Source organism: Elephas maximus, chromosome 3 (genome assembly GCF_024166365.1).
Source record: "Elephas maximus indicus isolate mEleMax1 chromosome 3, mEleMax1 primary haplotype, whole genome shotgun sequence".
Taxonomy (NCBI): Eukaryota; Metazoa; Chordata; class Mammalia; order Proboscidea; family Elephantidae; genus Elephas; species Elephas maximus.
The window spans coordinates 174,166,039-174,193,142 of record NC_064821.1 but is presented as its reverse complement, the minus strand read 5'-3'; the positions used below and the strand labels follow the sequence as shown (position 1 = coordinate 174,193,142).

Sequence of the window (27,104 nt, the reverse complement as noted above, 5' to 3'; positions counted from 1 at the left end):
GTTTAGCAATGTCTCAGTAGACAAGGAATCAGGTATGACATGCTCCAGTGCAGAATTAAGGGGTCGACTTGGACGAGCACTTACTGCTCTTTGTGCCTTCAGTTTCCTCCTCTGTAAACAAAAAGGGCTAAATAAGGTACTTTCTTAAGCCCTTTTCAGCCCTCAATTTTTTACCAGCCTTCCCAAATTAGCTAATCTGGTATCTTCCTTCATTGCTTCCTTTCTATCCACCTATGATTCTCTTTATCTTTACCAGATATTTTTGACATTGTTTCAGAGGTGTCCCCCACTGGACTCCTCAGTTAAAAAAATCACTTCCATGTCTGATTTTCTATTTTAGTTTTGCATTCTTTTCCTTAAAGAGAACTCCCAGATTTCTATACACTTTAGGCCCACAAAACTTAATTTGCCTCTGGGTGGCTTAGTAAGATGACAAATACAAATAAGAACCCAAAGAGAAATTAAAAAGAAAGAGCTGAGAAAAGGAGTAACAAAGAAATAGACCCTACATTGCATGTTGAACAGAGTTGCCCCAGTTAAGCATCAGGTTTAGCTCCAAGCTTCCTGGAAGGCAAAGGATGAGAGGGCATTCTGTACGTTGCTATCAGAGTGCAGAAAATGTATCAGAATCTTAGAAAGAACAAAAATATTCATAATACTAAACTCTGAGAAATGTCTCATGGAACATTATGTAGGGGACAAGGTCATGCTATGATCAAAAGTGGTAGTTGCACTATGATGAAAACCTTCCTGAAAACAAGCAATACATTGCTGCTCAAATATATACCTACCAGTTGCCGTCAGGAAACTCTGGTGGCAGAGTGATTAAGAGCTACAGCTGCTAACCAAAAGATCAGCAGTTCGAATCCACCAGGCGCTCCTTGGAAACCCTATGGGGCAGTTCTCCTCTGTCCTATAGGGTCACTGTGAGTCAGAATTGACTCAACGGCAACAGGTAGTTACCATTCCAACTCATGGCAACCCTATGTGTGTCAGAGGAGAACTATACCCCACATGGTTTTCAATGGCTGATATTTTGGAAGTAGATTGCCAGGAGTTTCTTCCAAGTTATCTCTGGGTGGACTCAAACCTCCAACCTTTAGGTTAGCAGCCAAGAGTATATTAACTGTTTGCACTACCCAGGACTACTACTCTATATATCAGTTGTTGTCCTGGGAAACTACTTGTCCTCTCAGAGCACTTAGACAAATGCAGAAATGATTCATCAATAAACAAGTTGATCAATAGATCATGGAAGTCTGTACAAAGAGCTGTGTGATCACAAGAGAGATAATGGCTAACTTCACATCAGGAAGATGCAGAAGGTAGGGAAGAATTAACTTCAGAGCTTGGTTAAACCCAAAACCAAACCCACTGCTGTTGAGTCAATCCTGACTCATAGCGACCCTATAGGACAGAGTAGAACTGCTCCATAGAGCTTCCAAGGAGGGCCTGGCGAATTTGAACTGCCGACCTCTTGGTTAGCAGCTGTAGCACTTAACCACTACGCCACCAGGGTTTCCCAGAGTTTGGTTATAAAGATAAAAACAGTATTTATGTAATCATCATTACTTCACAAGGAATGTTAAAAAACTATCCACAGGTGCCTAGACAGTTTTCCTGACCACAACGTGACATTCATTCTGGTGGCTTATGGGCACAGTTACTGCTGAAAGATGGAATAGAATTTACTGATTCATTCCTTACTGACCCCAGAAAAACCCACCTTTGGTGAAATGAGTTGTTACAATTTGTTTCTGGGCCTTCCTGTCTTATTTCCTTGAGTGTTCAAAGGATTTCTCATGACTTACTCATATCCTTTTGATGGATGCAATGAGTTACTAAATTGTTTAGTTGTTTGTAGAGAACCAAAAGCATAGTGTTTGAACATCACAATAAGAAACACTGGGGGGAAAAAATCACATTTGAAAATATATTGATGGACATTCATTGGTGTTCAGATATTTTCATCTTCAAAGTTTTTTATTCAAATAAGAAGTTTAAAAAATTTTCTGAGCGATTCCCATTTCATAGCAATGGAATAGAAAGCAACTTACCTAGAAGCACCTGAAAAAAAAAAAAAATATGGAAGAGCCTGAATTTTAATAGAAAACATCTTTATGAGGAAAATAAGCTTTCACAATAGCCTTGCTGGATGAGGTTTGTAGAGCTGGATTGAACATTTCTTCCCTGCACTGGCATCCCCAAAAGAAGGGAAGCATTTCTGCATCTTCCTAGTATATTCAACTGCAGCAAGCACTGCATCGAATGGTCTTGAGGGTCTGCTGCCTGTTGTGCCTAGCCAAACACCCTGAGAACTTTTCTTTGCATTACGCATGGCCTCCTAACTCCATGACCAGTTTGAAAACACATGAAAAGTCTCTGCCATCCTAACTTCCATTCCCTTTGACGGATTGCAAAAGGCTAACAGTACCTTGCAATGGAGCAGGATTTTCAATCATGGGAAAATTTGGAACTTCTGCAATTGGTACTAAAATTATGATGCTACAATCGTACCTTACTCAACAGAAGATTTGCAAAGGGGGAAAAAAAAAGATTCAGTACGAAGTCATTGTCATGCTGCAGCAAAGATAGTCTACCAAGGTGTCAGGTCAAGAAATCAGCAGTCTTTTTTCAGAAATCGTCTTCTGCTCAATTTTCAATTCTCAGGATAGAGTTTAAACATATAAATGGAAAATTTAGATTTCCAGTTTGAGTTCATCAGTGATCAGGAATTAAACAGAAGCACTATAAACTCTGTATGGAGAATCAAGAGATGTTGCAAGTATCTAATAACTGAAAATAAGATTTCATTCCTTCCAGATTTTTTTTTCTTTAAAATCATAGTAAGCTTTAATTCCTCCTTCTTTCTTTCCCACTAAGAAATAGGAAAACAGCTCTTGGGTTCAAAGAACAGAAACCTAGAAATTGTTGAGCAATTTAGAAAGATTGGTAAAAATAAGCAGAGGGCAGTTGTTCAAAGAGAAACACTAAAATAAAAGCTTAATGATTTTTACAGTTCCCACCTGTTAGTACACCCCAGCGACATGGAGAACAAGTCTGCACAACTCATTAACAGCTATCATTTATTGAAAGTGTACCGTGTGTCAGACATTTTTATAGATCATCTCGTTCAATCCTCACAGTAACCCTATGTGGTAGATATTATTAGTACTTGTTCAGATGAGGAAACGAGTGTAGAGAAGCTAAGTAACTTGTCTGAAATCACCCAGTTAATCAATAGCAAGGTGGCAGACTGTCAGATCCATCTGAGTCCCATCTTTTGCTCTCACCCACACCACTACCCAAATTCAGTGAAGAGGATATATGTCCCTGACTTTGAATTTGCGGTATCTGTCCTGGTGTTGCTTGACAAACCAGCTGTGATAATAATACTAACCATAGCGAAGGTGGATATAACACCATTTGCATGTCAAGCAGTGCTATAAGTGCTGTACATGTATCGATTTATGTAATCCTTGCAACAACCCTAAGAAACTGAGCCACTGAGAGACTGAGCAACTTACTCCAAGGTCACACAGTCAGTAAGTGTCACACAAGCACGGCCAAGCTTCAAACCCAGACAACTTGGCTCCCCAGACCCTCCTCTTGGACCCTGCACTGTACCGCCTGGCTAGGAGTTTTAATCTAGATACGGACTAAATTCATGTCGATGTTTATGCCAAGTCCAGTAGTCGCATTCTGAAATGGTTCTACTACCTTATCACAACTTGTGAATTTAAGTGAAAGCTGAAAAATTGATGAAGTCCATGATCAATATGAAAAACCTAATATATTCTGGAATTATTTTGCTCAAGTAGGTTTCTATTAAAGAGTTTATTTCACATACTTGACAAGTAAAGGAGGAATAAAAATGATGGTTATATGAAATTAATCAAATAAAGTACCAGATGATTTTCAACAGCTAACACATGTATCTCCTAACCCATTAAAAAAATAATCTGTTGCTTCTGTGGATATATTTGCACAAGGTCACACAGTGTGTATTTTATATCCTGTGCCCAGAACACAAGCCTAGCTCAGTAAGTAACTCTTTCGAACTACATACAAGTGTTCATTGACCTATAGGCAAGCACGAAATAGTTGGTCACACAGCTGTTTTGGACCAGCTGTTGAATTTGAGCATTAGCTTCTGATGAACCTACAAGGTCTAGAATGAATTTTTTTTTTTTTCCTGTGCCAATTTTCTGGTGGTCTGAATATTATAAAAAGTTAAATTTCCATGATTGTTAGAATAAGTTAAATATTTCTAGTCATGTGCTAATAAACAGCTAACAGCTTTTCTTTATTGTTTTTTTTCTCTCCAGGTATCCCCAGTATTTCCAGTATTGGTAGTAAGTAAAAAAATAACCAAACCAAATCTAGACTAGCTTTGCTTTTCTGTTCAGCTCCTCAGATCTACTTTTTCAGTGTTCATTTCTGGTGGGAGAGAGTAGTCTGTTTGTGAATTGAAATTTTGTCAGTTTTCTGCAGAGAGGTGGTGTACGCCCAGATAAAATCGCTGTACCTACTTCCTCTGTGGTCATGACAGAGCCACAGTATTCCTGACGATTTGATCAATGAAGGCCACCTGTACAGAGGTACAGTTACTTAGGAAACCAAAGTTCATTTAACAAAAATATAAACAGTCCTATTTATCTATACTTAGTACCCAACAAACAAATTGAACTCTCTCCAATGGACTGAATATGGATTTCTAACAATTTAGAAAAGTAGAGAATAAATGGCAATGAATGCCTTGGGCATATTCATTAGAACTCAAGGAAAACACCATGAAACCAGGGAGAAAGAATATTGTTAATGCCTTAAACTCGGTTTTGTGAAGGCCTGAAAGATGCAGATTTGTGATCATTGCTCTTTCTGGATGAAGGAAGGAAAAAGTAATCAGTACTTCCATTTCTCTCTCCTAAAATACAGTGAGGTGTGTCTTTTTGACAACTTAGGTTGCAGTTTGCTAGAGAAAGGGTGTAAAAATACATGCTGAATTTAATAGAGTACTAGAGATTTGTGAGAAAACTTTTAGTAAGAATATAAGCAACCAAAAAAGAAATCACCCACCAATACTCTATCAACCCCAACTTTTCTGAATTAGCAATGCAGAGAATATTCTCCCAGCTGTCGTGGGAGAATCAGCCCTTAGCTCCCTCCTCACCTGTAAGAGAGTGATCCCCTAGCACAAGTCTGAAATCCTCATTAAGAACACGCCCAATAGCCTTTCCGAGCAGAATACATATATCTTTATGTATCACACCTTTTGTCTCCAATGCTTTGAACAACTGCTGAATACTTGATTAGAAATAAACTACTAGGGAGGTGGCGATAATACACTAGAAATGCAAGGAAGACTCTTCCCTATGGCTTCAGCCAACACAGGCTTTCGTCCTAGGGGCTGTGCCACGCAGGGGGATGGCAGTGTAAAGAGTAGCAGCTGAAGAATTGCAGTCCCCAACAGCCATCTGAAAAGCAACACTCTGATAATTTGGATAAAACAGCTTCTCGTTTCTTATAAATGCACAGTCAGGTCTTCCAATTTCTAAATCAGCCCAGTTTACTTTAGCTTGTGAATGGGCCGGAACACTGATTTGTTAAGCCCTAGATGTGTTAAACACCATGAAAATCGGCCGCTTTGTAAATAGAAGTTGTGTTCCACAGCCAGTTAGTGATCAGCCTAATGCTACAGCAGCCTCTTTGTGATCTTGTTGAAACAGCATCAGAGATACAGACTTGCAAATGAAAACCTTCAGCTTTAATCGTCTAATTTTTCTGCTTTCCTATCTCCCTTGGCATTGGCCTAACTGTATCTATTGCCACAATGTGCTCCTTTCAGGCCTTGACAATTGCATTTGCACATGTATTTCAGAGCAAAAGGGAACCAAAGAGAAGCAAGCTGAGAGAGATGATTGAGGCTGCTAGGGTGATCTGGCCTACCACAAGTCTCAGAAATGGATAGATGGAAAAGTAGTTCTTTGGTGTTGGGGTGTGTTTCTGTTCCGAGTGTCAGCTGTGTGTTGCATGGACGCTCTGACTGTACTGCTCACTCGACATCTCATCCGGCCGTCTCCACCACATTCCCCATCTCCAAGCATCAGCAGATGTTGACCTTTTACACACTTAATTGGGAAATTCCAGTTTTGTTTTGCTTGGTTTTATTTTGAAATCAGTGGTGACCTGAAAGGATGCTTAGCTGTGCCTTTGGAAAATGCATTAACTTTTATTATCAGGAACCTAGGGAATTAGCTCCTAATAACTAACAAAAACCACGAACAAAAAGTGATATGCCCCTGGTTGCTCTGCTTAGAGTGCAATGGGTGTTTCCTCAGAGTCCAAGCGAACAGGATATAAGAGCTTCCAGGGGTCACCCAACATCACACATGATTAGCTTGCCTATTGCCTGGCTTTGAGGGGAAGAGATTTACAATAAGACCATCAAACTTGATTGTATTTCCTAGGCTGCTTCAATGGCCCTTGCACATTCCTTTTTTATGGGCTCAGAAGGCACTTGTCCTGTGCACTGGCGGATTCCTTTCCTCTCAGAGGGCAAGAATTCACACACAGATGACTCGCTGCCTTTTCTACAGAGCACAGGAATGGGGTTTTCAAGGTGCAAGCCAGGGAACAGGGAGCCACTTGGATTTTAACTAAGTTGGAATGTTTGCCAGGGTTTTTCCCTTTATCCCAAAGAAGGAATCCACAGACTAATTCCACCAAGAATGCAAGGAAGAGGCTATTAAAACTGATGTAACACCTATGAGACTCCGATCATCAAAGCATATCTCAAGGAAAACAAATGATGTCGATTATTGATGTATGGAACCATGAATTCACATACATACACTGTAGCAGAAATGACTGTTGGTCTTGGAGCCCTAAGAGATTTCAGTATAGATCTCAAATTGTCAGCACCTACATTAAGGTTCAAATGAATGGACAGAATGGTCATCCTTTCTGATCATCTGCTAAAAATGTTTTTGAAACCAATTTCCCATTAAGGTCATTTGTACCTGCTGTTGTCTGTTAGGAAATAGATTTCCTCCCAGTCATCCAAAGGGTACTTGATTTAAAACTTGGTTATTCTGATGTGCTTTGGCCATGGCTGAAAAAATACTGGTGATACCATTAGCAATTAATGAGTTCCCAAATAGATCTGTGGCCATTTGAGCCTTAGAATCTGTGTGTTTACTTCACTGGAGGTGGCAGTAATTCACTCAGGTTTAAGTTTTTTGTTTTTGTTTTTTTTAATAAAATGCATCATGCATTTTTAACTAAACATTCACAATTTTATCTAAGTGAACATTTGTTGATGCTGATGACCCAAACTGATAGTTGGTTCAGTGTGGGTGTTTTTGTTAAAGTGATAAACTAATCATCATATTCTAACATGTATTATCTGACCCTTAGTCCTGAAAAGCAAGTACTTTCACTAATTATGTTAAACAGTATATAATAAAGAGTATAACTAGACCAGCAAGGACTGGCCCGATGGACAAATAGCTTTGTGGGGGTGATGATCACCGCTTAACAAAGCAGGTGACAGATATGTCGGAGGTAAAGGTAGACCAGCCACTAAAATAAAACATTACATCCAGAGAGATCTTTCCTGACAACTGGAGTTTTTAAATCAACAGTAATATTTCTCAGAATAACAACAAAAGGGATGAGAGATGTAAGCATCGTGTGAACCTAGCTATATATTATTTCCTTCAATTACCTTCAAATAAGTGACGTGATAGGATGACGTGCAGAGAATTATTAATGAAGGTGTTTTGTTGCCCCCTCCCCAAGCCCCTGAACTTATTCAATTTGAAACAATAGTTCACTTAAGGGAAATGTTCCATTTCCCTGTGTTCTCTTATAATGAACATTGCTTTCATCACAGAGTTAAAAATTCATCTCTAATTTGGTTTAATTGGCAGGTCTATTAAACAAGGGAAGTACTACCTGCAGGGATCCATCAGACTGTTGAGAAAGCCCAGAGATGTTTTCAGACTTGAAAACATTCAATGCCAGTTGGAGACCTTGTCAAAGTTGTTTTCTGTACAGCATCCAAATATTTTTATTCAGTATCAATTTACTGTAGAAACCTGGATCGTGAGGAAAATCACAAGGTTTATGATTTTCCCACCCAAGGGTTATTAGTAATCGTGTTCATGCTATCCAGAGAGCTGAAGTGTTTGTTTGTTTTTTCCCTTTGCTTTACTACTTCTAAATCCCTCAAATATAAGTTCCCTTTGAATTGCCCTTTAGCTAATTAGGTTTTATACAACAAGAGGAAAAAATTATGAGGCTAGAGTAGTGATACGGCAAATTGCATGGTGTGCTGTATTAATTCTGAAATGTTTGTTAATGTTCTAGAAGGAAAGCTAAGGTCCTAGGTGAAATGCCTTTGGGAGTTTGTTTTATCACGTACCCAGTATCCTCATCACAGATCCATTTCATATTTGTGTAACTAGCATTTCACATTCATGAAACCTTTGTGGGTATCCTAAAGTTGAATGAACATTAGGACAGCTGCCTCTTTAATCTTGAAGAACAAATCAAATATTTTAATGGGAAAGAGGGAAAGAATCTCCTATTTTAAAAGATTTATTTAAAAGATTTTTAAAATATACGTATTTCCAAGAGAGGCTCAGCAATCTTTGTTGACAATTACCCACCTTGAGCAAACTGACTTTTTCATGTATTAACCTTTTCCCAGGTGACTTTAGAAGGTCAAGCCACTTTTTAAGTGTGAGCTGATATCTGTGTCTTTGCTGGTTATCCCTTTGTGGGGACATCTAGAAAATTCTAGCTTAAACCAAGATTTGCCAAGATCACCAAAAGGTCCTATGATGAAGCTTCAAATATGTAACTGAACTCCCGCACTACAGCTATCACTTCAGGGCTGTGAGTATCACTGGAATCTTCCTGGAAGACCTGGAGTATCAATGGAGAGCAGTCCAACTCACCCATTCGCTTGCTGGGAAGAGTTAGGCAGACCTTTCTGCTTGGAATTTTAGGGAGATGTTCCCATGTATCAACAGAATTAATTCCATTTTATAAATGGTGACTCAGAGGCTCAGTGTGGCCAAGTAACTTGCCCAAAATCATAGGGTCAGGAAGGCCTAAGTGACTCTAAGAGCTACACTCATATCATTACACCAAATGGAAATGAGTGGAAAAGAAAAATTCTAGATTTATTGACTCTTACCCAGACTCTTTCTAGTCTACTACACTGTACTTCAAGAGGCCCGTTGGTCTCTGAATTGATCCATTTCTACACAGGAAACTGTAGTGTCCTAGAGAAAAATTAAAGTTCATTTTCCAGTACCTCACTTGTTGTCAAATAGAGACCTTACAAGCACGGTGTCTGAGGAAAGGGGGTAGAGGACTGTGATCCTCCACATCAAAAGATACCCGCCCCCCATGTGCCATGTAGAATGTGTCCTTCCTCTATCACCAAATGTCCCCAATATACTGGGGGAAAGAGAAAATATATAGATGTTAGATATTATAGGATATGAAACAGCTCATGATATTAGCTATGCAGATTGTGAAGCATGGCTGAACATATTCTGTGACAGTAAATATCTTTTTTTTTTCTTTATTGAGATAAATGTTTACCAGAAAATAAAATTTTGTATGCAATCTCAAGGAAAGACCTACCTAGCGGTAGTGAAACTGTATCTTCCTCAACCAGTTTAATGATGCTGTGCTTCTCAGAGTAGGCCGCTAGCTGAGAAGATTGTAGGATTGCCTCGAAGGCCCTAGGGATTTCTTCTGGAGAGCTTTCTGGTTTTCTGTAGATTCCTTTCTGGGTGTTAATAATGCTGTTACCAGATTCCCTAAGGAACCACAGCAATAACTGTATATACCCAAAAAGACCCAGTGATTTTATCTCTACCTGAAATTCTCCTCATGTGCCCTGGGAAGCAGGATACTCACTAACGTCCTCTCAGCAGAGGCTTTTCATATCCAGGGCACCCTGTTTCTTATCACATTTTAGAACCAAAACAAAACAAACAAACAAAAAATCAGTGCTGTTAGGAAACTTAAAGAGCAAACTCATCCAACTTCATAATTTTATAAAGAAACTGAGGCTTAAACAAATTGTCTAAATCGTAAATATGGATAGTCCTCAAGGCAGGATTCCAGCTCAATGTACAATCTCCAAATCAAGATTTTTTCATTCTGCCATGGCGTTAGAATTCACTGGGCCATTTCATCAAATTACCAAAGTATGAGTTACTACGTGGTAGACTCTTCTCGAAAAAAGAGTCAGTAAGCTTTCCTTTTGATGGAAAAGGATGGTCACATTTTACTCTGTCCTTACAGGCTATCCACAGAGTGAATTGAAAGCTCCCTACCATTCATGCTTAGAGAATGCCATGTATGTTAGAACACAACTAACCATTCTAAAGCAACCCTGCCTCTAAAGCTTTCTCGATTTAAATGAAATGTCTTTAGCTTTCTGCTTCAAGCTTGCTTTTCAGCTTGATTCACTATGGCATCAGCGATAGACAGTCAGGTTTAGCGATTCTAACATAGTCCTCTCCAACATACAGTGCAGAGAGCTTTCCTTGGTCCTTGGGGGAGAAAAGCTTTCTTCTAAAGCCTCATTTTTATAACTAGAATCTCAATCAGTTTTCTCTGAATCTTAAAAATGGATTTCAGGTGCAACAACCAAATTGTCACATAACAGTTCTCTGTGAAGTTTTCTTTTTAATGAAAAAAATAATAATAATTTGGAAAAGATACATATTTGATTCATATTCTAATCTGGTGTGCTTCTAAACTGAAAGAAACTTAGAAATTAACATTTTTGCTGATTTTAATTTTTTTTAATATTTAAAACAGAATCTTTTCTACAGTATCTCAAAATAATTGCAGCTGTAATTAATTAGTTTTGATTGATGTAAGCCCTAGAAGTGGACTCTTCCCTAAGGTGAGCTATATCTTGACTGAGGTTTTTTACATGTCAGAATCACTTGCAATTGAGATTGCAAAAAATAGCGAGAGCACATTCATTTCCCTTCTCATGTCAGGAAGAACTATTTATAATCCCACAGTCTGAGTTTTATTACAATAGCAACCAAAAATAGAATAATAAGAGCTAACATTTATTGAATGCTCACTACAATGCCAAACAAATATTAACTCATTCAATTTTGACAACCACCAGCAGGTAGTGTCTTTAACCCCATTGTACAGATAAGAAAACTCAGGCACAGAGGTGTTAAGAAAATTGTGAAGTGGTAGAATTGGGATTCAAACCCAGCCTGAGCATTTATTTACCAGTGTTGTTGTTGTTAGGTGCTGTCCGATCAATTTCTTTCTTTTTTTTCCCCTAGCCTGGCATTTAAGACTCTTCAAAGTCTAGTTCCAAGATATGTTTTCAGCTTTATCTCCTGCCATACTTCCCCCCAGGCACACTGTACTCTTGCTCACGGAGTTGCTCATGTGTTCGCCAGCAAATATGCCAATACATGCCTCCCTGGTTTTGCACATGCTGGTCCTTTGTCTGGGATTCCCTCCATCTTCTTCTCCTCCAGAATTTTGACTCAGAGCAACTCCATGCCTCAGAGTAGAACTGTCCCATAGAGTTTTCTGTAATCTTTACGGAAGAGGTCTCCAGGTCTTTCTTCTGCAGGGCTACTGGGTGAGTTCAAACAGCCTTTGGTTAGCAGCCTCATGTGCCACCAGGACTCCTTATTTATGAGTACAATCAAACCAAACCCATTACCTTTCAGTCGATTCCAACTCATAACAATTCTATACGGCAGACTAGAAGTGCCCGATAGGTGTTCCAAGGCTGTAAATCTCTACGGGAGCAGACTGCCACATCTTTCTCCTGCTGAGCGGCTGGTGGGCCCAAAACCACTGACCTTTCAGTTAGCAACCCAACGCTTAACCACTGAGCCACCAGTCCCTCTATTTATGTGTACCATAATTTCCCCTAAGTACATCATTTTCTAAGTTTACCATAGATGTAATTGAAAATTTATCATGACAATGGGATGATAGCATCCAATGAGCATATCTGATATTTTGTTTCTTTTGAAAGGGAGTCTTTGTAGGGTATGTGATTATGGACTCCATACTCCCAGAAACATAGTGTTTGGAATTCAGTTGAAGAGATCACTAAAACAAGTTCAGTCCAGTTTCCCAGATGTGTGGGACCAGAATCTTTAAGAAGAAGAGATTTTCATAAATGGTGATTAAAGACTAATTAGCCATCTAAGATCCCTTTGGAATCACATGGTGATTCCTCCCCCCATAATAATTTCTCCAATCCAGTTTGAAGTTTCACTGTGTAAATTGAAAAATCCATAATTAAGGCATGCAGCAATGATGTTCTCTTCACACAAGGAATTCCTAAAACCCTAGATCCTCCAAGGGCAAATGCCTCATCCCAGCAGAATGCATTCTTTCTTAAGTTGTAACGTGACCCTGCAAGGCCATGAGATAATTATAAGAATCACAGAATGTGACAGCTAAGAGAAAACTTAGAGATCTCTTATTCCAACAACTTCCTTTTACACATAAGGCAACTGAGATCCAGAGAAGTTAGCAGCCACAGAGCTCATCAGTGGCAGACCTGGGACCATACCCTTAACTTCTGACACCTGTTGTCCTTTGCATTACAACAAACTACCACTCTGAGACCTTCACATTGACCCCAAGACTTTTCTTGGCTGACTTAGGAAATAATAAAATTAATTAATTCTGCAACTGCTCACCCAAAGGGCAATGCAAATATTTTTTACATATTTGCAATTTTTTTTCTATTTAGAATTTATAACTACTTGAAACAAGTGGCCCACTGGTGAAGAATTCTTAGAGACTTCTTGTTATGCACAAACTTTCATTGGAATTGGATGTGATAACATAAATTGTCTCAATTACATTATTACTATAGCCTTCGGATTGCCTAATTTACTTCTTGGAATTAAACATTTATTAGTAATATTTGCTAAGTATTTACTACATGCCAGGATCTTAGAATAGGCTGAATAACCAGAGAGTAACTTGCAGTGTTTGTTTTCTTACTTGGGCTTACAATTATAAAACAAAATACAGTTTATGAAAATTAAGATGAAATGTTAATTTAAATGTTAAATTAAAATTAAATTAAAAATCTCATGATGGCTAAATGTGCCTGCACGGACAGTAACATGCTATAGGAATTTAGAGTACCATTTTTTCAAGACATTTGTTCTCCCAAGTAAAATACATAGCACACAAAATTTTATTCCACTAGAGATACTGATAAATTAGATTAGGATTTCCATGTGATGGCTGCTGGTGGTTCTGAGTTTTGATTGTTCAGGAAGGTTAGATATCCAACATAATGAAAAATTTTCAAAGAAAATGCCTAATTATATTTCCAGGTAGAAGCAAGTCTCCCCTCTCCCCAAGAAACTATCTTAAGTACATAATACAGAAGAAAACTATATCCTAGATGGGGAACAAATTTTAAGTTGTGGTCTCTGTCTTGATAATTCCATACAGGTAAAGTAATCTTAACAGTTCAAAAGTAGAATGACCTAAATTATTTTTTAATACATATAGGAGGATCCTTAAACTGGAACCTCAGCATCCTGGGGGCAAAAACATATGACATTAAGAAAAAAAAAGAACCTATACTAAAATATAGGTATGAACAAATATTTACTATACTGGAATATGGGATAAAGATTAATATATGGAGTTAATTTTCAAAGGTCATTTCTAAATTGATTTAATATAAGATTACGGTTTTTACTTAAAATTTTTGGCAAGGCTTATTAACAAAATAATAAACCATATTACGACTTTCATTCCGTCAAGACAAACAAGCCACTTAATGTTCAACATTAAACGTACAACCATCGCCCCCACATATGACCTGTATTTGCCTGTCACAGGAAGAAGACAAAGATCTATTTCACCAAATTAAGATTTCTTCATTTAGTGCTAAGAATATATCTAAATATATTCTTGATGTAAAACCATACCAATGAATATGAAATCTTTTTTTTTTAAGTAAACAATTTCTAGGAATAATATTAGTTTCCTCAATATGAAAATCTTGAAAAGTCTTGCAAAACTGATCATCAGGGATCAAATAGATTTGCTCTGTCCAATTCAATAACCATCCAACACCAAAATGCTCAAGTGAAAAGCAGCATTCGGTCAATAATTTACACATTCAGCCATCATTGTTGCTAGTTGCCTGGCCAAGTGGGCTCCAGCTCTTGGGTGACCTTGTTATCAAATATCTATATGATTAGTAACACCTGGACACAGGTGTGAAAAAACTATTACATTTTTCTTTCATTCATATATTTTGACAGATATTGCAATGCCAATATCCATATTAAAATTTCTTTTGCTTTGTGTATGTACTTAAATATACATTTTTTTAATAGGACAGCAAAAGTGGATCAGCTTTCCCGCCCAACAAATGTGAAAGTGGAAGTCCCATGTTTCGCAAGAATGTTATTCTTTGTAATTTAATTATCTAGGAAATAGTCTGGTAAAAATACCTGTTTACAATAGCCTAGCCATTTGACATCAATTACTTAATTATCAGGTATTTACTGAGGCCCTCTGCAAGGCTCTGCCCTTTCTCATAGAGATCCAATCTAATTAGGAAGATGAGAAATGGACCTATGAAATTTTAGCTAGTAATATTAAAATTCATAGGAGCACTGGTGGCACAACAGTTAAGCACATAGCTGCTAACCAAACTGAAGGGTTAACAGTTTGAACCCACCCAGTGGCTCCACAGGAAAAAGACCTGGTGATCTGCTTCCGTAAAGATTAAAACAGCCAAGAAAACCCTGTGGGGCAATTCTACTCTGAGACAGGGTCACTATGATTCGGAATCAACTTGATAACACCCAACAACATTAAAACTCACACCTACCCACATGTTAAGGAGCCTTGATGGCGCAACAGTTAAGTGCTCAGCTGTTGACAGAAAGGTTGATAGTTCGAACCCACCCACCCACTCCATGAAAGAAAGACCTGACGATCTACTCCTGTAGAGATTACAGCCCAGAAAACCCTGTGAGACAGTTCTGTTATGTCACATAGGGTAGCCATGAGTTGAAAATCGACTTGACAGTGCCTAACAACAATAACAACACACACATTAGTGAGTAATCAGAAGCCCAGACAGTAACATACTACAAGAATTTAAAGTCCTTGTGGACTTGGGTGGTCCGGAAGGACGCTGAGGAGATGCAGTTTTGAACTGGACTCAGCGGATGGTAGGACTGGAGTCCTGAAATGACTGCTGTAGTGGTCCTAGCCTATGCACCTTAGCAAAAATACTTTTAAAGCATGAAATCCTAAACCTAAGACTGGCTGTTCTCCTGCTTTTCTAGAGTCTTTTTTTTTTTTTTTATACCTTGGATGGAGGAGAAAAACACTACCAACTCCTAAATTAAACAACGCTTTTAATTATCTCTGGATTGGAACCAATCACTCTAGAAGCACATTCTGAGGGAAAAACATCATGAAAATATATACGCACCCATATACCCAATCCATAGATACGATTGGAAGTGTATCTGGGAATAGTCCCCTTAAACCAGAATCATCAGTAAGCCCTCTCTTTTTCTGAGAAATGGCATAAATAAAAATAGGAAATAGATCTTCTTTTCACAGATAATGGCTCACACTTAAAACATACCCCAAAGAATCTCTCACAAAAGACAAATGCAGCCAGTTCATATCTGTAATATAAATTGCGGAGAATGGAATCCTCAAGTGAGAAATTATTTCTTGAGCATTATCTTCCAGTTTCAGGCACCAGCTTTACATAACGGTTTAAGTTGCTAAGAGTCCTTATTTGGTTCTTTGTGTAAGAACAATCTACCTTATTTCAAAAGTCAATGTATAGCACTGCTAGGGAAGGGGCTATATATTTAATGTCCATTCAATTTTTGAGGAGTCATCAATTGCTTGTTCTTGCTTGGTGCGGGAGTCCTGTTTTGTTAAGTGCATCACAGCCAAGTTAAAGAGCAGATGTGTGGTTTGTGTCTTTGTCCAGTTAATTTTCTGTTTAGACTAAATGACATTGTAGTTGAAAATAACATACCCTGATTTTTCCTGATGCGTGCAGATCCTCCAAAGTTTAATAGGATATGGCCGAATATTTCCTCCCTTGAGGTTTCTAACCCCAAACAAGGTAGGAGCATGTAAAATTCCAACTGATAGAAAATCCCACATGTTTAGGGGGAAAATCTCACAGACAATTGACACTAAATAAAAACGTTATCATGAACGCCATGTTATTGAAAGAATTGTCATTTAAATATTTTTCTAATAGGGAGATTGTCCCAGAAAAAGCATAGTGAAAGACGTAGGGAAAAAACAAGATGGCGTAGAAGTTATAAGCACTCACCAAACTCACATGGGAGGTCGGTCCCAAGAGAAGTCCAGAGTTCTAGTGCAATTTATACTCCACAGGGTGGAGTATCAATAAGCTTTAAAACTCCTGAGTGGCACAGATATCCTTCTACTGTCTCCCTTTTTCTTAAGTAAACCAACTGCTATCTTTGTTGTACTGTTAGGGAAAACACATAAAGACAGTATTGTAACCTCCCCTGCACACACAGATGTGTTTTCCTTGACCATTGCTCCACACTGACTTGCCAAAATTTTGGAGCGATCTCTGTCTCTCTCTCTCACACATCATGACAAATTTTCTTTGTTGGCACCTACCCCTTTTAATCCTTTATCAATTAATATTCCTTTTTTACCTGCATTAAAAGCAACCTGTTTTCTGCCTGTCCTTAGAGCAGTAATTCTTTTATAACTTCCAATAAGTTAAAAAAAAAAAATACACTGACAGCAGTGTGCTGACCACAGGAAGTAATAGAACTTTTAGTAACTGGGCAGTAAAATTCATAAAATTCAGTGTAATGCTAAATTCACATTAACATCTTGCCTATCCAAGTCCTATAGTCATATATAAATAGGGGTTTATTTTAATTAAAAAATTGTATTCTTTTTGTCTTCTTTCTTTCTCAACTAAAAAAAAAAAAAAGGCACATCTTTGGCTCCTACCTTCCTCAGTTACATACAGGATGTTCCTTTAAGCTCTAATGAATACCGATGGAGGAGGAAATGAGCAAAAGGAGGAACCAGGAAATAGCTGCTAAGCAAAACAAAATATATTAGCAATTTGTTGGGGAGTCAAATTGGAGGGACTGCATTTCCAGTCCTTGATCAGAGTGATGAAATCGAGACTGTCCCAGATACATATATTACTGGCAAATAGAATTATCTTAATCATCTGCTCCAAATGAATTTTTTCAAGTTTCTGCATATATATGTGGAAGAGGAAATACAGATCGAGTTCATCCCTATTAGTATAATTCTATGAGGATTCGGGGGAGGTTTAGTGGCTTTATTCCTTGGTAAGCTCAATGAGAACGTCTTCAGTGAAATGTCACTCAGTATTTCCCATTAAATTTCATAGTTGAACAAATTATACAAGACAGGATCTAAGTCTTAACACTTCTCCACAGTGAGTTTTGAGCTGAACAAGATTATGCATTATCAAAATTTGAAACACATCTCTTTAATTACTTTTGCTATGATTTTTTGTGTCACGGGACAAAAAGCTTATGGAAATGTCTTTAGGTAATGCCAGTTGCATTTTTGTAGAATGTGGAAATGAATTTTTTGAGAAACACCATAGTTAACAAAGGGCTGGAACTTGACATTTTAGCTAAGGGCACACTTTGTAGCAGCAGAGGCCAGCTCTGTGCAGCCATAGTTTATCTTGTCAGCATCTGCAAAGAACAGAAGGCTGTATCTTGTTTTTCCTATTTTCACAAGGAACTCTTGGTGAATAATTAGAAAGAAATGGCAGGTAAACCTAGAGAGAAAACCCTGCTGTTAAGAAACTGATAATCATCACAAAGGTAATAGTTGCTGTGAAAAAGATCACTTTTTTTTAAGATAGGTATATTAGAGGTGACTTTTTTTTTTCTGGATCAAGGTTCAGATGAATGCCACTGAACGGCTGATCGTTGGAATTGACTATGTCTGTGATGTCCATCAGTTCAATGAAAATGGTCTAACTGGATTATATGTAGAGCAGCTTATGGTTACATAGACCAAATGACATGGTGAATTAAAGCAATGATATTACTGAAGTGACTCAAAAACAAAACTGCTACTTTAAAGGAGGGAAAATTGGGGATCCATTTTGTTACTAGAACAAGTCTTGCTTAACTGGATTATTGACTAAAATAACACTTTTTCTTTGCTTCTGAGAATAAAGTTTCTAAACTTTATTATTGACAATGTTGAACCACTTTCAGCCAAATAGAAGACTTCCTTTGTAATTGAAACAGACTCCCAGAAACAACAGATACAAATAGTCTCTTCATTTAGGGCTTCTTTTCAAGTGGGTTGATGAGAAGTTATTACAGTTTGAAAGTTTCACTACTGTTTCTAATTTGCTGTTCATTTTTTTAAACCTATCCAGTTGCTCCCAAATTAGCTTTGTCAACAGTTTCTTCTGTTCAAGTTGCAAACCACAAGAGAGGTAGGAATTCTTGGACTCATACAGTGATTTCATGGTGTTACGTGTTGTGAAACATTGCACTGTATGAATCTGGAGTATCTGTGGAGTGTACCCATCAGCCTATCGGTGAGGCATGTTGACTGATACCAACTGATGCATCAAATAGGACTGTACGAAAAAAAGCGCTTCCCTCTGAAATTTGACTGCAATTTAAAATGCTGCAATATTTGTTTTCTGAAAGATTAATGTGTGAATAAGAATTATGACAAGTTTAGGTTCCTATTTAGAACATGAATGTAAGAGTCCTACCATCGTTACTCATTTTCATGAAAAATAAGGAAACCCACAAGCGTGAGTTTCAGGGATGCTTTTTCATGAGAACGGAATGACAGCTTCCATGTATCGTGTCCATTTCACCTTGTGACAAATAAAACAGCTTGGCATTAATACTTCCAAATATTATTTTGAACGAATTTGAAGAAATACCAGTGAAGATCTGCCCTAGATTAATCACTGATTATGTTTTGAAAGTGGTAGTTCTATTACTTTCTTTAAATGAAAGCGAGCAGTGTCTCATCTGTGACTCATGAATGGCCCATTCCAGCTAGCATCTGTCATTAACAGAATGAAGATTTTTCAGGAAATATGAAAACTCCTGTTTTTATTTCACCATTTTCCTTTAAACGTCCTGTGTGACAGGTGTGCCTTGTTTCCCACCCTTGACTGTTGGGCATATGTCATTTTGTTTTTGTCGTTGTGGTTTTTTTTCTTGAAACACCTCTTACAGAGAAATACATTTATTAACAACATCTGAACTTAGTTTGACCCACTTAGTGAAAATGACCATAGTAGCTTTCCTATTCCTTATTGAATTTAGTCAAATCATGTGCAGGATTTTAGTCAATATTGAATATGTCCTTATGTGGTATAGAAAGAAAGGGGGACATCGGTCCAGAGATGGGAAAAGGGAAACCCATAGTATTGAAACTGTACCTTAAACTTTCCTCCACTGTGATTTTAAAATATCTAGCATCAAAGAATCCAAATGGACTTGAAAATTCGGAAATAAGGAGCAGAGCAGTCATAGGTTCATAAAGTGTTTTTTATCCAGGCAGTCACTGAGGCCACGGGAATGATACTGCTCCTAACCAGATCCAGTAAGTCCCCAGGTTACCAACTTCCAAATTACAGACAACTTAACTTGCCCTGTAAAAAAATAAGTGCTATGTAAATTTGCCCTCTCTTTGAAACAATTGGGCCAACCCCTACCTGCCACAAATGCTTCATCAAATCAACTTCACTTACTGCAGGCGCAGCTTTTAAATCATTGACAAGGCTTCCAGCCTTTTCTTTCATTAAAGTAAGGCTAAATAAGAACTGTATACACCTGTTCCAAATTACCTACAAATTTGACTTAAAGACACAGTTGGGAAGGGATCTCGTTTGTAACCCAGGGACTGCCTATGTTTAAATCTAGAGAAAGAAACCAGGGAGATAAAGGAGAAAGGAAACAAAAGGGACATTTACAAAGCCCATCTCTTTCGTGTCATAGCAAGCGTGCCAGATATACGAGAAGCCTCTTGACCTGGAATTTGACCCCGCATCATTTGATCTCTGGTTTCTTGAGGACATAGCACTAATGAGGTCCTAACACTTTCCCAGAGGCAGGAATTAGCCACTTAATGAAGAAGACTTATCACAGAAAAGACCAGGTTGTCATCAAATGAAAGAACGTGTGTGGAAGAGCTTCAGCTGTGCAAGGGTGTAAGACAGAGGGAGGAAGTGGGGTAAGAGCAGGAGCAGGAGGATGCTAAAACCAAAACCAAACCCACTGCCATCAAGTCGATTCTGACTCATAACGATGCTAGTGAACTTTGTTTCCACTCCTTGGGGAGGCCTGTTAGGTCCCAGAGGATACCTGGGCCACTGTGTTAAGGCAGTGAAGGAAAAAATCATTTTTAAAGTTTTAATTCCTTTACCCTTTGTCCAACTGAAGTCTTTCTACAAAATTCTTTCTTTTTGATTGACAAAAATGAATTTTCACCAACTCTGGTTTAAAATAAGCTTTTCTTACTTGGCAAAAAAAAAAAAACAAAAACTTCCTATGCCACATTCAGAATACTTTATGTAGGTAATGTAACCAGGTAGTCACAGGTGACATGGGGAATAGGAAGAAAGAAGGCACAAAAGGGAAATTTAACCCCTCTTCTTAACACTTTTTCTTCTATTTCCTTGTTTCCAACTTTTTGTTTTCTTGGAATTCGTACCTGCCCAGGTCTTCCCCCAGCCAGCCTCTGTCAGAGGGAGTCCTTTAAAACTTAGAAGAGGTTTGGGCTTTCCTGATCTGGAAAGCCAAGCTTAAGCTCTTCTCCTTCTAAAACACCTCTAGCACTTACAGCTCTGAACTAGCCCATTACTAAATATCATATTGTCATAACTGCCTTATATTATGTAATCTATATTCTGTCTTCGCATTAAACCAGTGGTTCTCAACAGGAGCAAGGAGGGAAAGTATGACCCAGAGGAGACTTGTCAATGTCTGATGACATTTTTGGTTGTCATAACTGGGTGGACGGTGCTACTGTATCTAGTGAGTAGGTGCCAGGGATGCTGTTAAAGACCCTACAATGCACAGGACAGCCCCCCACAACAAAGAATTATCTGGCTCAAAAATGTCCATATTGCCAAGGTTGAGAACCTCTGCACTATACTGTGCAGGACTGGGCCTGGTTCACGTTGGCTCCTGGTACATGGTGCCTGGTACAGGGTCATTCTCAATAAATACTATGTGTGTCGCTAACGCTTGCCATGCCACCCCTTGCAAATGCTTTTTAGAGACCGCTTTGAGATCTGTTTACATAACAGAAACACCACTTGTCTGAAATATATATACATAGTCTATAATTTGATTTGAGATTGAAAAACTATATAAAACCATAGCAATTTTGGGAATCTGCTTCTTTTTTGTTTGTTTGTTTGCTTACTTTTACCTAAACCAACCTGTGCATAGACTCTCAGCTAAATAATCACTAAATGTGTTATATATATATTTTTGTTGTAGTGGTTGACTTCCAGACTTTGTAATATACAGGATCTGGTCAAAGGGCCTTAATAATTTGAATGGTGGAGAGATGAATTTAAGCATAACTTTCCTGCCGTGTCTTCTTCTGTTTCCCAAAGGAAGGTGCCTCAGCATCATCATCAATTCATTTATTCATTCATTCAACATTTTTGGAGTGCTTAGCATACGCCAGGTGATGATGTAAATGCTGCAGTGACGGTTGTAAACAAAACAGACACAGTCTGCACTCATGTGTTTACACTCAGAGTTCAGGGGGAGAATTTTTTTTTGAAATATACTTTTCACATGTTATAAATTCTACAAAAGAAATAATAATAATGCAGGATTAGGAGACTGAAGATTAAAGTATTTGGTCCAGGGGTTGTTATTTCAAATACAGTAGTCAAAGAAGTTTTTCTGTGAGCAGAAACCTAAAAAAATGAGGAAGTATGTCATGGGGCTATCTGGGGGAAGAGTGTTGCAGACCAAGGGAATGGCGAGTGCAGAGGTTCTGGGAAGTGTGTCAGTATGTTTGAGGAGCCACGTGGACGCATTCTGGCTAGAGTACAGTAAGTGAGAAGGAGAGTAATGAGACCCTGGTGACGCCAGGGACCCAATCACTTGGGAATGAATTGACTCTGTCTTTTATTTCAGCTAAGATGGGAAGCCATTACGACTGTGAGCAGAGAGGTCTAATGGCCTAATATAAGTTTTGAAAGGGTCATTCTGGCTGCTGGGTGGGAAAGAGACTATTACAAGGACACAAGCCAGGAGAGCCATTTGGAGATGATGGTGATGGTGCCTTTAACTAGGGTGGTGCTTGTGGAGATGGTGAGAGGTCGTGAGACTTGAAATATATTTTAAAAGCATAGCCAAAAGAACCTGTGATGGATTGAATGTAGGTGGGTGGAGAAAAGACAGACATAAGAATAGCTCTAGGAATTTTGAGCTAAGCAACTGGAAGAATAGAGCTGTCACTTACTGAGATGGGGCAGCCTGGATGAGTAGCAGGTTTGGGAAGGTAACCCAAGAGCTCAGCTTCTAACATGTTAAAGCCAACATTATCTATTAAATGTCCAAGTGGAGATATTAGGAAGACAGTTGAATACAGTATATGAATCTGAATGTTAGGGGAGTGGTGCAGGCTTGAAATAAATAGTTTGGAATAGTTAGCATATGTTGTTGTTGCTGTTGTATGTTGTCGAAAGGATTCCAACTCCTAGCAACCCTATATGACAGAGTAGAATTGCCCCATAGGGTTTCCTAGGCTGAAATCTTTGCAGGAGAATATCACCCAGTCTTTTCTCCTGTGGGTTGTCTGGTGAATTCCAACCACCAACCTTTTGGTTAGCAATCAAGTGCTTAACTATTGTACCACCAAGGCTCCTTAGTCAGCATGCAGATGGTTTTTAAAGCCATTAGGCTGGGTAGAGACACCTACAGTGAACATGAATAGCAAAGAAGTCCAAGGCCTAAGCCCTGAGATACTGAGGAGGTGAAGACAAAAAGCAAGACAGAAAAAGAAAAAAAAAAGTATATGAGGAAGGAGAACGAAGAGAGACTGGTGGCCCAGAAGCCCTCTGTTTCAAGAAGGATTGCCAGGCAGTCTTGAGGGCCCCGTGGAAGTTTATGATCATGAACTTTAAGGGAGACTCATTTCAAAATGGTTGTAGAAAACCTATGGCCACATTTGGCTGCTGGAATGTAGGCATGGAGAAGAGGAGAGTTGGATTTTTAATCAAAATTGGGTTTTTCCAGGAGACAATGAGAGAGACAGAAGAGGAGATGAGAGTTTATGAAAGGAAGTGACTATGATGATGAACCATGGACTCTATGCTCTGTTAGACGGGAAGTGAAGACATGATAGCACAATGAATTGAAGGGTCAAAGAATTATTGAATTACTAATATTCCTTCAGGATCCTAATAAGATAATACAGTTTAAACTAAATCATTAATGGGTTCTGTGCCTGTATGTTAATAATAATTATGTAAGAATGGTAAATTAGCAGAATACTGGAAAAGAATACAGCAATCATAATCATTTTTAAATACCTTGCACCTATAGAGAGCTGTCATGATTTTCAAATCACTTGCAAAAATATTCTTTCTTATTTTATCTTCTCAAATACATCATAGCCAGAGAAGACAGCTTTATCGAAGCCTCAGAAGAGTTTTAGAAGTCTTACAGAATCAAGTTTCTATTATCCCATTTCCTAGATGAAAAGCCATGTTAAATATCCACCTACCTTCTAAAATAAATTTATAGTACTGTGCCTTTAGCTGAGTATGGTTTCTTATATAATTATTTAACTTTTTCTATCAAAATTAATAAATAGGTTTTAAAAAAAGACCCAGAAATAGTCATCATAGATATGTATAAAATCCATACCACACGCATTGCCGTCCAACTCATAGTGACCCAGTAGAACAGAGTAGAGCTCTCCCATAGGGTTTCCAAGGCTGTAATCTTTACAAAGGCAGACTGCCACATCTTTCTCTCATGGTTTCTGGGAGTGACTGGTGAGTTTGAACTCGCCATTTTTTGGTTAGCAGCCAAGTGCTTCACCGTTGCACCACCAGAGCTCCTTATAAACCAGAGCTCCTTACAGATTTGCATAAAACCCACCCAGTACCGTCAAGTCGATTCTACTCATTAAATTCAAGAATATTAGGTGACGATGTTCATAAATCTATGGAGAAATATCTTCCAGATGCATTCTTTTTTCCTGGATAGGGCTTTGTCAGATGGAGCTCAGAATTTAGTTCTGGCCACTGGGAAGATCCTACAGAAGCCTTCACGTAGCCACAAAGGAATTATATTATGAAAAACACTCCGTCTTCATTTACCTACATTTCCCCAACCTCTCACCTTTGTGCATTCTATTCCTTTCACCTGAAATGCTCATCCACGCCCCCCCCTTTTTTTGATAAACCCTATCAACCCTCAAGGAAGAGTCCATGTTACATCTGCAGGACATTTTTCTTCATTTACCTCAAGTTAAATAAATGTCTCCTTTGACCCAGATCACTGTGTCACTATTTTGTTTTCTTAGCATATTCTGTGTTCTGATTACCTAAACACTTGTTTGTCTCAACCACTAAACAAGATTCTTGACAACAAAGACTTCTGTGTAGTTTGAAAAAATTCCTAGAATGAAATCTTATGCATAAAAGATGCTTTGGGGGAAAAAGCTGGATACCTTAAATTGAGTGCATTGAGGACCAAAATGGAGTAGGGAACGTGAAGAACTACAACCACTAATAAAGGGCCTCTTCCAGAGGAAGGAAGACCTGAGGACAAGTCGTTACTGTCCCAATCCTCAGGAGTTTCAGGGAGCTCTGAAGAAGTCCTGGAGAAGCAGAGAGATTTTCAGATTTGGGTCTTCTCCCTGCAACCGCTGCTCAGAGAGGCTCCAGGCCACAAGATTCTTCTTGGTTCCAATGCTCACTTACGGAAAGTTCAAGAGGCCTTTCAGGTTTCCTAAGGAGTCAGAACAGAAATGCCAATATAAACAAGGTGTAAACTCAGGGAAGTATAGTGGAATTGGGGGGTGAAATATATGTTATTTTCTAAGAAGATTTATTTTGGTGATTTGTAATTCTGTTACTATTATTTTCACAAGTCTTAACTAATAAGTTCGAGTCCCTGGGTGATACAAATGGCTAAGTATTCGACTACTTAATGAAAGGTTGGCAATTCACATCCACCCAGAGGCACCTCAGAAGAAAAGCCTGGTGAACTACTCCCAAAAGGTCACAACCATGAAAATCCTATAGAGCATAGTTCTACTCTAAAGCCCTTGGGTCCATCTGACACAACAACTGGTTTGTTTGTTTGTTTAACTAGTAAATTTACTGAGGTATTTTCTTATCCTGTCTCCCACATTGGAGTCTCAAGGCCTCCTTCTCCCACTACTCTCCTCCTTCTGGCTCTTCCCTATCTCTGTCCTTGCCCACCACCCCCAGCACATATACGCACAGTAAGTGATACAACTGACCTCAGATAAAGGAAGTAGCATGGCTACAGGGAACCCCCCCTTTATATTACCTCTCTTTTAAGCATCTGGGGCCCCCAAGATGTTGATCCCCTATTCCTGGGCATCATTCACTCTTCACACCATTTGAGTATTTTCCTCTGCTTCTATCCAAACTCAGTTCCCTTCTATCAGGATCCTGACCTCAGCTGTCCACTGAAGTAACTAGCTCTCCAATAAATGAATCCATGCTGTGTTGATGAGTGATAGCATGTTAATAAGAAAAAGAGCTAAGCCATCTCATTCTTTTTTTTTTCTATTACTTGATAATGTTTATTCATTTTTGCTCTGGTCCTCTAAATGCAATGTTTCCAAAATTTTGTCTAGGCACATAATAAATCAACTCAAAATACTTATTGAATGAATGAGTGAATGAATGAAAGGGGTCAAATAGTGACTATGTTTGCCTTCCTAGTAAAAAAAGTAGTAGGATAGAATAAAAGCCAGACAGATTAATGGGAGGAATATTTTCAAACAACAAGACTTTGCAGTATCATGGTTGACCTTCCTTATAAATGTCCAGCTGGCCTACCCCTATATTTGGAAAAGAAAAATACATGTTTTTCCCACCTAGTTAACCTTTATGGGTTTTTTTCTATTTGATTTGGTAATTATTGCTACCAACACAGAGTTTGTCTTTACCAGTTCTTTAAAAGACATTAAATTAGATTAATGACTTCAAGCTGTAGTTGAGATGAAGGAGAAGAAATCTAGTTACCCTCCACCCTTCCCCAACTGCTCTCACCCTCTTTTCTTCACCCCCAGTCTAGTTCTTACAGTATCACCCCTAAGCCTCAGAGGCACTGCCAACATTTTAGACAGACAAAGGAAAAGAAATCTGGAGCACAGTAGCTGCTTGGCCCTTCTTTTCTAGCAGGCTTAGCTTGAAACTTGAAAGAAAAGGAAATTTAAGATCATATTTTTTCTTACAAATAATCTTCTTATTTTTTGAATTTTCTTTCCCAAATAAGCATGCAGATTTGGCCTGAAGAAAGGCTTACGGAAGTCTCCTTTACCTCTTAGCATTGAGGAAAAGCAAGTTTAAAGGAGAATTTTTTAATTGTCTAAAAACCAAACTAAACCCATTGCCTTCAAGTCGATTCTGACTCATAACGACCCTATAGCACAGAGTAGAATGGCCCCATAGATTTCCAAGGAGCAAATGGTGAATTTGAAATGTCGACCTTTTGGTTAGCAGCCAAGCTCTTAACCACTGCATCACCAAGGCTTTTTTAGTTGTCTAGATCCTTATTAAACTTGCTGGGATTCCCATGAAACGCTGACTGAGTTTGCTGTCTTAGGATAAATAAGAGCAAGACTTTAAGCAAAGGAACTATAGATGATGACAGACTCAGGTCCTAGATGCTCACATGCTTCCTTTCCTCTTTTTTATGAAATATATAAATATGTAGGAAAATGGGGGAAAGGAGGAGTTATGGATTGAATTGTGTCCCCAAAAAATATGTGTTATAAATCCT

At 38.4% G+C, this 27,104-nt stretch overlaps 1 protein-coding gene across 5 annotated transcripts in view; it reads left to right on the top strand.

The window, feature by feature from the left end:
* NTNG1 (netrin G1) overlaps positions 1-27,104 on the top strand; it is a 416,081-nt gene that overhangs the window by 325,436 nt on the left and 63,541 nt on the right. For all 5 annotated transcript variants that reach the window (XM_049880212.1, XM_049880213.1, XM_049880210.1 and 2 more), the window contains exon 5: positions 4,329-4,355. In XM_049880212.1, coding sequence (XP_049736169.1) covers positions 4,329-4,355 — 27 coding nt within the window. The remainder of the gene's footprint in view (positions 1-4,328; positions 4,356-27,104) is intronic.